Genomic DNA, 12,697 nt, shown 5'->3' on the forward strand with positions numbered 1-12,697 from the left:
AGAAAGAAAGAAAGAAAGAAAGAAAGAAAGAAAGAAAGAAAGAAAGAAAGAAAGAAAGAAAGAAAGAAAGAAAGAAAGAAAGAAAGAAAGAAAGAAAGAAAGAAAGAAAGAAAGAAAGAAAGAAAGAAAGAAAGAAAGAAAGAAAGAAAGAAAGAAAGAAGAAAGAAAGAAAGAAAGAAGAAAGAAAGAAAGAAAGAAAGAAAGAAAGAAAGACTTATATAGCGCGGCACATGCGAACTGAATCGCCTCTGGGCGCTTGTTGTTTCTGTCTCTTGACATCAGAAGAGCAGAGTTTTGATCCGTCTTCTGAAAGTCAGGTGATTTTCCTCCAACCGAATGCTGGTTGGTAAAGCGTTCCATAGTCTAGGACCTTGGAAAGCAAACCTTCTTTCTCCTTTGGACTTGTATCTTACTTTGGGTACCTTGACCAGATTTTGGTCGGTGGATCGCAGAACGCGATTGGAATTATAGGGTTCTATCTTGTCGCAAAGATATTGCGGAGCCTTCCCATGGATGCACTTATGCGTCAGGCAGAGTGCTTTAAATGCAGTTATGTCCTTTACTGGCAACCAGTGAAGGGTTCTCAGCGAAGGTGAAATTGATTCCCATGGTTTTTTCCCCAGTCACAAGTCTGGCGGCCGTATTCTGAACGACTTGCAGACGAGAGATTTGGTACTTTGGGAGCCCGAGGTAAAGGGCATTTGCATAGTCCAGTCTGGAGTTCACGATTGTTCCCACCACGACTGCTACGCTCTGGTGATGAAGAAATGGAGACTCCAACCAATCACAACACCATCATGGAGGAAACCATTGGGGAGGACCATGGAGGAAACCCATCAGAGGGGGAACAATAGGAGGTAAAAACCATCAGGGAAAAACATGGTGGAAAACCATTGGAGGAATTCATAAATGGGACATGGAAAACATCTGGGGGGGGGGGGGACATAAAATGTTTTATTGGGAGACATGAAGGAAAAAATTACTGGGGGTCATGGAGGAAAACCCCCATCAGAGGGGAGACCACCGAGGAAAACCCCCATCAGGAGGGGAGACCACCGAGGAAAACCCCCATCAGGAGGGGAGACCACCGAGGAAAACCCCCATCAGGAGGGGAGACCACCGAGCAAAACCCCCATCAGGAGGGGAGACCACCGAGCAAAACCCCCATCAGGAGGGGAGACCACCGAGCAAAACCCCCATCAGGAGGGGAGACCACCGAGCAAAACCCTCATCAGGAGGGGAGACCACCGAGCAAAACCCTCATCAGGAGGGGAGACCACCGAGCAAAACCCTCATCAGGAGGGGAGACCACCAAGCAAAACCCCATCAGGAGGGGAGACCACCGAGCAAAACCCCATCAGAGGGGAGACCACCGAGGAAAACCCCATCAGGAGGGGAGACCACCGAGGAAAACCCCATCAGGAGGGGAGACCACCGAGCAAAACCCTCATCAGGAGGGGAGACCACCGAGGAAAACCCCCATCAGGAGGGGAGACCACCGAGCAAAACCCCCATCAGAGGGGAGACCACCGAGGAAAACCCCCATCAGAGGGGAGACCACCGAGGAAAACCCCATCAGGAGGGGAGACCACCGAGGAAAACCCCATCAGGAGGGGAGACCACCGAGCAAAACCCCCATCAGGAGGGGAGACCACCGAGCAAAACCCCCATCAGGAGGGGAGACCACCGAGCAAAACCCCCATCAGGAGGGGAGACCACCGAGCAAAACCCCCATCAGAGGGGAGACCACAGAGGAAAACCCCATCAGGAGGGGAGACCACAGAGGAAAACCCCATCAGGAGGGGAGACCACAGAGGAAAACCCCACCAGGAGGGGAGACCACCGAGGAAAACCCCATCAGAGGGGAGACCACCGAGGAAAACCCCATCAGAGGGGAGACCACCGAGGAAAACCCCATCAGAAAGGAGACCACGGAAGAAACCATCGGGGAATGCAGGTATGCAATAAGAATAATTCCTGGAGATCAGCTTTAAAGAGACCCTGTCACTAACCTAAATTGCAGGTAAAAGCCCAGGAACATCAACTACATTCAATTCTAACTTGTAGAGTTTTTTTTTTTGGATACATTTTTTTTTTAATTATTATTGACTTTCAACGTGCTTTTGAACTTCCTGGAGAGTCACATTTTCTAGGAAGGGTCAATTCACTGGCACAGCCCTCTCCCTCCTTGCAGGTCACAGCCCTCTCCCTCCTTGCAGGTCACAGCCCTCTCCCTCCTTGCAGGTCACAGCCCCTTTGCTCTGCAGGGAATGTCTAGTTACTGCCTGTGATGGTCCAGCTCCTCTGCCCAATACCTCACCCGTCTAGATAACCATTTATGTAGCTGCCCATGGGAGGAGTGAGGGAGAATATTATAGAGTGCCTCTTTAGTGACAGCTATGAGGCTGCCGACATCCAAGATGGCGGCACCCAGCAGCACTCTCAGGGCTTTCGGTTGTCTACACAAAAGATGATGTTACTGGTAACAAATAGAATGTGTTCAATGCAAACATCGTCATATGAGAAGATCGGGGTTGACATGGATGGTCTGCTGATAGGATCCAAAGAAAGGATTGAGGGTCTTCATGAAGCTAGAGCCCTCGAGGGGACCGACATCAAGACCCCAGCGCTGCAGGAGTGCATTGCCAACCACAGGTGGTGCCCTGTGTAGTCAGACCCCCCCCCCACCCCCACCTCAGCTTACAGAACATTTTCCAGACTTCACACATGCTTTGCAGGAGGAGGCAACATCATGTGACCCATCTGTCATACGTCCAGCACCCGTGACATGGAAAGACGTCCATACAGGGAAAGTCCAACAGAGGATAAAATACACAACGTGCAGAGGAAACATTGTAAAGTACAACTAAAGCCCCCTACGTGACCGTCTGCTTCAGACTTGTGTGCAAAAATGTGCGCTTTCCCGTCCCACCGAGAAACGCGGTCATTTAGCAGACGCACAGCGACGTCATTCATTGTTAATGGCGCCCCCCACCTATTGGAAAAGCCGCAAACTTTCGCAGTCGCCAGATCACGTGGTGCTGGTTCGGTGCGGCGCATTTTCATTGGCACTTGACAATATAATTCGCAATAAGCGTATAATGATTGGTTTGCGCAAAAGTTATAGCGCCAACAAAATAGGGGATAGATGAAATTTAATTTTTTTTTTTATTAGTAATGGCGGCGATCTGCGATTTTTGTCAGGACTGCGATATTGCGGCGGACACATCGAACACTTTTGATGCTATTTTGGGACCATTCACATTTATACAGCGAACAGTGCTATAAATATGCACGGATTATTGTATAAATGTGACTGGCATGGAAGGGGTTAAATGTGTACCCTAGGTATTGATTCTAACTGTGTGTGTGGGGGGGGGGGGGTCGGTGTCCCTATGTACAAGGGACACAGCATCGGTCTCCTCTCCCTGACAGGACGTGGATGTCTGCTTTACACGCAGACATCCACGTCCCTGCCGATCGCGAGTACCTGGCGGACATCGCGGCCGCCAGGCAAGCACATCGGCACCTGTGCGACGCAGCGGGCACAGCTTTTCCCGCAAAGGCGGAGCGCAACACGGAAAAAAAAATAAACAGCAGAACGTCCAGGGACGGTTCAGGACCGCGCTGCGGCTGTCTTTCGGCCATAGCGGGGATCTGAAGTGGTTAAAACCCACGTTCCTCGCTGCAGTCACTGCAAGTACCGCCATCCTTCCTCCTCCCCGTCATCACAGCCCATAGACTTCAATCAAAATGACAGCACAATCCAGCATTAGGTGCCAAATGCTAGTAAATGGGGTACATGCAGGCGGCAAAAAAAAGGATCGCCAACGCGTTTCATGCTAAATAACACTTACCACATAAAGTATGTAGCATGAAGCGCGTTAGTTGATCCTTCACTGCCTGGATGTTCCTCATATTATTAGAGCTGTGCATCAAATTCCGGATTGTGCTGTCATTTGATTGACGTCTCCAAGAGACGATGACAAGGGGGGGGGGGGGGGTTGGGCTGTACTTACCATAAAATGGTGTAAAAGTAGAATAATAGGCAGATATAACAGAACACAGCGGGAGTCTCTTCACTGCCAGGAGTGATTATCTATACGAGGGATATAAAAGAACACGTGCCTTGCAAAAGTATTCACCCCCTTGGCTTCTTACCTATTTTGTTACATTGCAGCCTTTAGTTGAATGTTTTTTTTTTATTTTTTATCTGAATTATAAATGACGGATCAGAACACAAAAGTCTAGGTTGGTGAAGTAAAAAAAAAAAAATTGAAAAATACATAAAAAACTAATTTTCAGAAATAAAAAATAATAATAATGATAACTGGCATGTGCGTAAGTATTCACCCCCTTTTTGTTATAAAGCCCATAAAAAGCTCTGGTGCAACCAATTACCGATGGAATTTTCCGTCAGAATTCCGTTCAAGCCATCTTGCATACACACTGTCAGAAGAGAAAAAGAGAGAAAGAAAAAGCGAAAAAGAAAGAGAAAGCGAAAAAGAAAGAGAAAGAAAGAGAAAGAAAAAGAGAAAAAAAGAGAAAAAGAGAAAAAAAAAAAAAAAAAGAAGAAAAAAAGAAAGGGAAAGAAAAAGAAAGAAAGAAAGAAAGAACCCACCACACACAGACACACACACACTACGATAAGCCGAGAAAAATAAAGTTCAAGGCGTCGACTTGATTCTAAGCATGCGTGTTTTTTTTTCCTCTGTCGGAGTTCCACACAGACGATCGGAATATCCGATCAGATTCCCCCATCGGGAAAAAAGATAGAACATTTCTATAACATCGGCAACGGTGTAATTGGCGCTATATAAGTGTAAGCATTATTATATTATTATTTCTAAACTCAGACAGCTGATGAGCAGGATCATCAACAGGTGGATCACTGTGGAGAGATGGGAGCTGCTGATTCGCTGACAGCACAGAGAAGGAAAGGCCGAGCCCAGCCCCGACAGGGAACAGGCTATCAATGGAACAGGCGGTCAGTGACGTGTCACTAGGAAGAACGGGGAGATGTTGTGTTTACACCGGCATCTCCCCCCGTTCTTCAGCTTTGTCATCGAGTCCCCCAGGCAGGGTTTGCAAGCGCAGCGGCGCATTGCGCGTGCGACCACGCGGCCGGCAAATTAAAGGGGGGACGTACATATACGTCCATTTGCCCAGCCGTGCCATTCTGGCGACGTAAAATAGGCATGCGGCGGTCCATAAGCGGTTAACCAGAGAGGCAGCACAGAGACCTAAGGTGACCCTGGAGGAGCTGCACAGTTCCACAGTAGAGACTGGAGTATCTGTACATAGGGGGACAATAAGCCGTACGCTCCATAGAGTTGGGCTTTATGGGGGAGTGGCCAGAAGAAAGACATTACTTTCAGGAAAAAAAATGGCGCGTTCTGAGTTTGCGAAAAGGCATGTGGGAGACCCCAAAAAAACGTACGGAGGAAGGTGCTCTGGTCTGAGACTCCCCAAAAATGTATGGAGGAAGGTGCTCTGGTCTGAGACCCCCAAATGTATGGAGGAAGGTGCTCTGGTCCGAGACCCCGAAAACGTATGGAGGAAGGTGCTCTGGTCCGAGACTCCCCAAAAATGTATGGAGGAAGGTGCTCTGGCCTGAGACTCCCCAAAAACGTATGGAGGAAGGTGCTCTGGTCTGAGACTCCCCAAAAATGTATGGAGGAAGGTGCTCTGGCCTGAGACTCCCCAAAACGTATGGAGGAAGGTGCTCTGGTCCGAGACTCCCCAAAACGTATGGAGGAAGGTGCTCTGGTCCGAGACTCCCCAAAACGTATGGAGGAAGGTGCTCTGGTCCGAGACTCCCCAAAAACGTATGGAGGAAGGTGCTCTGGTCCGAGACTCCCCAAAACGTATGGAGGAAGGTGCTCTGGTCCGAGACTCCCCAAAACGTATGGAGGAAGGTGCTCTGGTCCGAGACTCCCCAAAAACGTATGGAGGAAGGTGCTCTGGTCCGAGACTCCCCAAAAACGTATGGAGGAAGGTGCTCTGGTCCGAGACTCCCCAAAAACTTATGGAGGAAGGTGCTCTGGTCCGAGACTCCCCAAAAACGTATGGAGGAAGGTGCTCTGGCCTGAGACTCCCCAAAAACGTATGGAGGAAGGTGCTCTGGCCTGAGACTCCCCAAAAACGTATGGAGGAAGGTGCTCTGGCCTGAGACTCCCCAAAAACGTATGGAGGAAGGTGCTCTGGCCTGAGACTCCCCAAAAACGTACGGAGGAAGGTGCTCTGGTCCGAGACTCCCCAAAAACGTACGGAGGAAGGTGCTCTGGTCCGAGACTCCCCAAAAACGTACGGAGGAAGGTGCTCTGGTCCGAGACTCCCCAAAAACGTACGGAGGAAGGTGCTCTGGTCCGAGACGCCCCAAAACGTATGGAGGAAGGTGCTCTGGCCTGAGACCCCCAAAACGTATGGAGGAAGGTGCTCTGGCCTGAGACCCCCAAAACGTCATGCTTTTTTTCCTATTACAAGGGATGTTTACATTCCCTTTAAAAGGAATAAAAGCGATACAATTTATTTATTTTTTTAACCACTTAAGGACCGCCTCCTGCAGATATACGTCCGCAGAATGGCACGGCTGGGCACAAGCACATACAGGTACATCCTCCAGCGGACCCGATTGCCGCTGGAGTCCCGCGATCGGTCGCCGGAGCTGAAGAACGGGGAGAGCCGTGTGTAAGCACACCTTCCACGTTCTTCACTGTGGCGCCGTCATCGATCGTCTGTTCCCTGATATAGGGAAAGGCGATCAATGACATCACACGTCCAGCCCCGCCCCCCTACAGTTAGTAGAAAAACATATGAGGTCACACATAACCCCTACAGTGCCCCCTTGTGGTTAACTCCCAAACTGCAATTGTCATTTTCACAGTAATCGGTGCATTTTTAAAGCATTTTTAGCTGTGAAAATGACAATGGTCCCAAAAATGTGTCAAAATTGTCCGATGTGTCCGCCATAATGTCGCAGTCACAAAAAAAAAAAAAAAAAAAAAAAAAGCTGATCGCCACCATTACTAGTAAAAAAAAAAAAAACATTAATAAAAATGCAATAAAAATATCCCCTATTTTGTAAACGCTGTAACTTGCGCAAGCCAACCGATAAACGCTTATTGCGATTTTTTTTTACCAAAAATATGTAGAAGAATACGTATCAGCCTAAACTGAGGAGAAAAAAAATAGTTTTTTATATATTTTTGGGGGATATTTATTACAGCAAAAAGGAAAAAATATTGAGTTTTTTTTTAAAATTGTCGCTCTATTTTTGTTTATAGCGCAAAAAATAAAAACCGCAGAGGTGATCAAATACCACCAAAAGAAAGCTCTATTTGTGAGGAGAAAAAAAAAGGCGCCAATTTTGTTTGGAAAACAACGTCGCACGACCGCGCAATTGTCAATTAAAGCGACGTAGTGCCGAATCGCAAAAACTGGCCGGGTCCTTTACCTGCCTAAAGGTCCGGGTCTTAAGTGTTTAAATAACAGTGTAAAAACTAAAAAAAAAAAAAGGTAAAATAAATAATAATAAAAAAAAAAAATTTAAATACATTTTTTAAAAACGTGCTCCGTCCCTCCGAGCTTGCGCGCTGAAGCGAACGCACACGTGAGCAGCGGCCGCGTATGAAAAAGTTGTTCAAACCACACGTGAGGTGTCACCGCGATCATCAGAGCGAGAGCAATAATTCTAGCCCTAGACCTCCTCTAACTCAAAAACATGCAACCTGTAGTATTTTTTATTTTTTTATTTAAACGTCGCCTATGGAGATTTTTAAGGGTAAAAGTTTGGCGCAACTTTGAAGCGTGACGTGTTGGGTATCAATTTACTCGGCGTAACATTATCTTTCACACAATCTATATATAAAAAAAAAAAATTGGGCCAACTTTACTGTGGTCTTATTTAATTCAAAAAAGTGTATTTTTGTAAAAAAAAAAAAAAAAAGTGCGCTTGTAAGACCGCTGCGCAAATACGGTGCGACAGAAAGTATTGCCACGACCACCATTTTATTCTCAAGGGTGTTAGAAAAAAAAAAAAAAAAATTATATATATATATATATATATATATATAATGTGACCGGAACCTTTAAATTCTACAGCTGCTGTTTTTGATATATATGCCGATTTATATTGTTACTTATTTGACAGTTTATACATTTTGTATACATTGTTACTTAACCACTTAAGGACCAAGCCTCTTTCTGAGATTTGGTGTTTATAAGTTAAAAACACGTTTTTTTTCGCTAGAAAAATTACTTAGAACCCCCAAACTATATATATATATATATATATATATATATATATATATATATATATATATATATATATATATTTGGCAATTTAAATTTAAATTACATTAAACGTGACATTATCTTTAGTGATAGATCGCCAATCGATCGGTAAATCAATCTTACACTTGCCTTATTTGCGGCAGCTCATGATGTGGCCGTTGCCATCCTATGTGTGGGCATCTGAAGCCCAGTACATATATATATTTTTTTTCTCTTGTTTTCGTGAAGAGGTGCATGCTGGGTAACCTGGCGTGCACCTCTCGATCTCGCACATGCTCAGTAGAGCGACGCTCGTAGCCCCCAATCCTCCCCCCCTCCCGCCGCCATCCGGTGTTTCTCCGGGCTCTCCCGTGCCATCAGTCGGCGCTGCCTGGGAAGCATAGAGATGACTGGTGACCAGATGGTCACCAGTCATCTCTATGACCGTCGGAGGCCCGGGCGCGACGTTATGACGTCACGCCCGGTACCGGGAAGTAAACAAAGCCGCAACCGCCTCTCTCCATAAAGAGGACCTGTCACACACTATTCCCATTACATTCCTTGTAATAGGAATAAAAGTGATAGAAAAATTTTTTAAAACGCCCCTGTCCCCGGTAGCTCGCGCGCAGAAGCGAACATGCATGCAAGTCCCGCCCACACATGTAAACGCCGTTCAAACCCCACACGTGAGGTGTTGTCGCCTGCGTTACAGCGTGTGCAACAATTCTAGCACTAGACCTCCTCTGTATCTTGAAAATAGTAACCTGTAAAAAAAATAAAAAGTTAAAGCGTCGCCTATGGAGATTTTTAAGTACCGAAGTTTGGCGCCATTCCATGAGTGCGCGCAACTTTAAAAGCGTGACATGTTGGGTATCTATTTACTCGGCGTAACGTCATCTTTCGCATTATGCAAAAAAAAAAATTGGGCTAACTTTACTGCTTTGTTATTTTTTAATTCATGAAACCGTTCCCCCCCCAAAAAAAAAAAAAAGACGTTTGAAAAATGATTGCGCAAATACCGCGCTGGAAAAAAAAAAAAGTTGCAATGACCGCCATTTTATTCCACAGGGTGTCTGCTAAAACAAAAGGGTGGAGCTCTGCTTTAAATTCCCCGTGCCAAGCTGGCCACTATCTGTGGTGTGCGGAGCACTAGAAGACAATGGCTGATCTGTGTATGGGGGGGGGGGGGGGGGGAAGTAACAATGTATACAAAATGTATCAACTGTCTATTAAAGTAACAATATATAATAATAAAAAATAACCCCAAACCCAGCAGTGCCGATAGAGGGGATACAATACACAGGAGTACTGATGTAGTAATTAAGGTGTAATCACGGCTGCATAGTATGGAATACAGACAGAGGAGGCCGCCTAAGGCCTCGCACTCACAGGGGCCTCACGGCCGCCTAATTTGCCTGTGCTCAGTCACCAACGCGGACTGACCAACTGGCTCCAGGGGCCATCTGTAAAAAGGCGCCGCAAGTCCATGTGGGGCCCTAAAGCAGCCGAGTGGCTCCTTCGGCCCGCGCCGCTCACCTGGCCTCTCTCCGCGTCTGCCCGGGTCAGGTGGGGGGGGGGGGGGGGGGGGAACTATCCGGCTGCCCTATGACTGTTTGTGAAGGGGGAAGGAGGAGCCCCGGAGGATGAATCCCATCCCAGCGCCCGGCCGACCGCCCAGAGAGAAAGTGAGCGCCCGGCCGTGCCGCCCAGAGAGAAAGTGAGCGCCCGGCCGCGCCGCCCAGAGAGAAAAAGTGAGCGCCCCGCCGTGCCGCCCAGAGAGAGAAAGTGAGCGCCCGGCCGCGCCGCCCAGAGAGAAAGTGAGCGCCCGGCCGCGCCGCCCAGAGAGAAAGTGAGCGCCCGGCCGCGCCGCCCAGAGAGAAAGTGAGCGCCCGGCCGCGCCGCCCAGAGAGAAAGTGAGCGCCAGGCCGCGCCGCCCAGAGAGAAAGTGAGCGCCCGGCCGTGCCGCCCAGAGAGAAAGTGAGCGCCCGGCCGTGCTGCCCAACTGTGTGCCTGGATAGGAGGAGTGGGGCCCCCCCCCCGTGTCTAAACTCCACAGTCACATGATCAGGTGAGAGAACAGCCGGGAAAACAAAAACGAACCAATCACAGGGGACGATACATTTTGTGGCGGCGGCGGCGCTCCATGTACAGGACTCTCCTGGTTGCCGTGGTTACAGGAAAAGCACATTCCTGTTCTCTGGCAGCGACGGGAATCTGCGCTCAAATCCCTCCGCAGATCCAAGCGGAGAAATCATTTCTTGCAAAAGATAAAAAAATAACAATCTTCTCTGAAGTTAAAAGTGAATTTGCAGGTTTTTAATGCAATTGGAGTTTTGCTTTAAAAATGATAATAAAAAAAATATATAAATCGCGGTCTGTATGTTGGGGGAGGGGGAGGGGTGTGATCAGGACAGATATTAATAGAACAACTAATAATAATAATAATAATAATGAGGTAAAGTCAGGTGTGACTGGAAGGAATATTATTACAATGTATCCATCAGTGATCAGGATTGGTGGGGGGTAGGGGAGGACAGTGATCAGTAAAGGGGGGGGACAGTGATCGGTAAAGGGGGGGGAGGACAGTGATCAGTAAAGAGGGGGGGGGAGGACAGTGATCAGTAAAGAGGGGGGGGTATTGATCAGTAAAGAGGGGGGGGAGGACAGTGATCAGTATGGGGGGGGGGGGGGGAGGACAGTGATCGGTAAAGGGGGGGCAGTGATCGGTAAAGGGGGGGGAGGACAGTGATCAGTAAAGGGGGGGGGACACTGATCAGTAAAGGGGGGGGGGACACTGATCAGTAAAGGGGGGGGGACAGTGATCAGTAAAGGGGGGGGAGGACACTGATCAGTAAAGGGGGGGGGGACACTGATCAGTAAAGGGGGGGGGACACTGATCAGTAAAGGGGGGGGGACACTGATCAGTAAAGGGGGGGGACACTGATCAGTAAAGGGGGGGGAGGACACTGATCAGTAAAGGGGGAGGGGGACACTGATCAGTAAAGGGGGGAGGACACTGATCAGTAAAGGGGGAGGAGGACAGTGATCAGTAAAGGGGGAGGAGGACAGTGATCAGTAAAGGGGGGGGGGACAGTGATCAGTAAAGGAGGGGGGGGAGGACAGTGATCAGTAAAGGGGGGGGGGGCAGTGATCAGTAAAGGGGGGGACAGTGATCAGTAAAGGGGGGGGGGACACTGATCAGTAAAGGGGGGGGGGACACTGATCAGTAAAGGAGGGGGGACACTGATCAGTAAAGGGGGGGGGACAGTGATCAGTAAAGGGGGGGGACAGTGATCAGTAAAGGGGGGGGGGACAGTGATCAGTAAAGGGGGGGGGACAGTGATCAGTAAAGGGGGGGGACAGTGATCAGTAAAGGGGGGGGCAGTGATCAGTAAAGGGGGGGGGACAGTGATCAGTAAAGGGGGGGGGGCAGTGATCAGTAAAGGGGGGGGGCAGTGATCAGTAAAGGGGGGGGACAGTGATCAGTAAAGGGGGGGGGACAGTGATCAGTAAAGGGGGGGGCACTGATCAGTAAAGGGGGGGGGACAGTGATCAGTAAAGGGGGGGGACAGTGATCAGTAAAGGGGGGGGACAGTGATCAGTAAAGGGGGGGGGACAGTGATCAGTAAAGGGGGGGGGCAGTGATCAGTAAAGGGGGGGGGGACAGTGATCAGTAAAGGGGGGGGGACAGTGATCAGTAAAGGGGGGGGGACAGTGATCAGTAAAGGGGGGGGCAGTGATCAGTGGGAGAGGGGGGGAGGACACTGTTAAGTAAAGGGGGGAATAGGTGTTGGGTGTCCCGTATGTTCGGTGATCAGGAAGTCCGGTCACACAGGTGTGGGCGGTGTCAGTGTCTGGAGGTGTGGGCAGTGTCCCCGGGAGGTGTGTCCCCCTCACCTGGCTCGGTGTGGCCCCCCCCGGTCCGGCTCTCACCTCCGTCCGGCTCTCACTCTCCCCGGAGATCTCCGCACTGACAGCGGCCACCAGCCGTAATCCAGACTGGAGCGCCGGAGCCAATCAAAGCTGCGTGGGGGGGCGGGACTCAAAACGGGGAGAGCGAATCAGGAGCAGACAAGGGGCGGGTATTTGTATACACGTGACGTCATCACACGCAGGTAAACCTTCGGGAAGCCTAGGGATAGACACCTGAGAGGCGGAAAAAACGCCGCCCATGTCTCCGCCCATTACTCCGCCCTACACTATAATCACCGCCCATTACTCCGCCCTTCACTTTAATAGCTGCTAATTTGTCACCCTGCAATGTGATTATGATAGATAGATAGATAGATAGATAGATAGATAGATAGATAGATAGATAGATAGATAGATAGTAGGTAGGTAGGTAGGTAGGTAGGTAGATAGATAGATCTTGAACTGTAAAAACGCCAGTAAAAGCTGTTCAACGCGTTTTAGCGCTGTATAC

The 12,697-nt window shown here is 48.9% G+C and overlaps 2 protein-coding genes across 3 annotated transcripts in view; one reads left to right on the forward strand and one right to left on the reverse strand.

Annotated features, from left to right (window-relative positions):
• NR1I2 (nuclear receptor subfamily 1 group I member 2) overlaps positions 1-12,294 on the reverse strand; it is a 55,387-nt gene extending 43,093 nt beyond the window's left edge. The window contains exon 1 of one of the 2 annotated variants that reach the window (XM_040339208.1): positions 12,208-12,294. The gene's annotated coding sequence lies outside the window, so the exon portion shown is untranslated. Of the gene's footprint in view, positions 1-12,171 lie in introns of both variants that reach the window. The other variant, XM_040339209.1, reaches the window with a different exon arrangement.
• On the forward strand, positions 967-1,968 carry LOC120928390 (basic salivary proline-rich protein 3-like). Its single transcript, XM_040339488.1, has one exon. It carries the CDS (start codon positions 967-969, stop codon positions 1,966-1,968), a length of 1,002 nt encoding a protein of 333 aa, XP_040195422.1.
• Positions 12,295-12,697: the final 403 nt, after the last annotated feature.

Source organism: Rana temporaria, chromosome 2 (genome assembly GCF_905171775.1).
Source record: "Rana temporaria chromosome 2, aRanTem1.1, whole genome shotgun sequence".
Classification (NCBI taxonomy): domain Eukaryota; kingdom Metazoa; phylum Chordata; class Amphibia; order Anura; family Ranidae; genus Rana; species Rana temporaria.

Coding starts and splice junctions, on each gene's coding strand:
- LOC120928390 (XM_040339488.1), top strand. CDS start 967: ATGAAGGAAAAAATTACTGGGGGTCATGGAGGAAAACCCCCATCAGAG.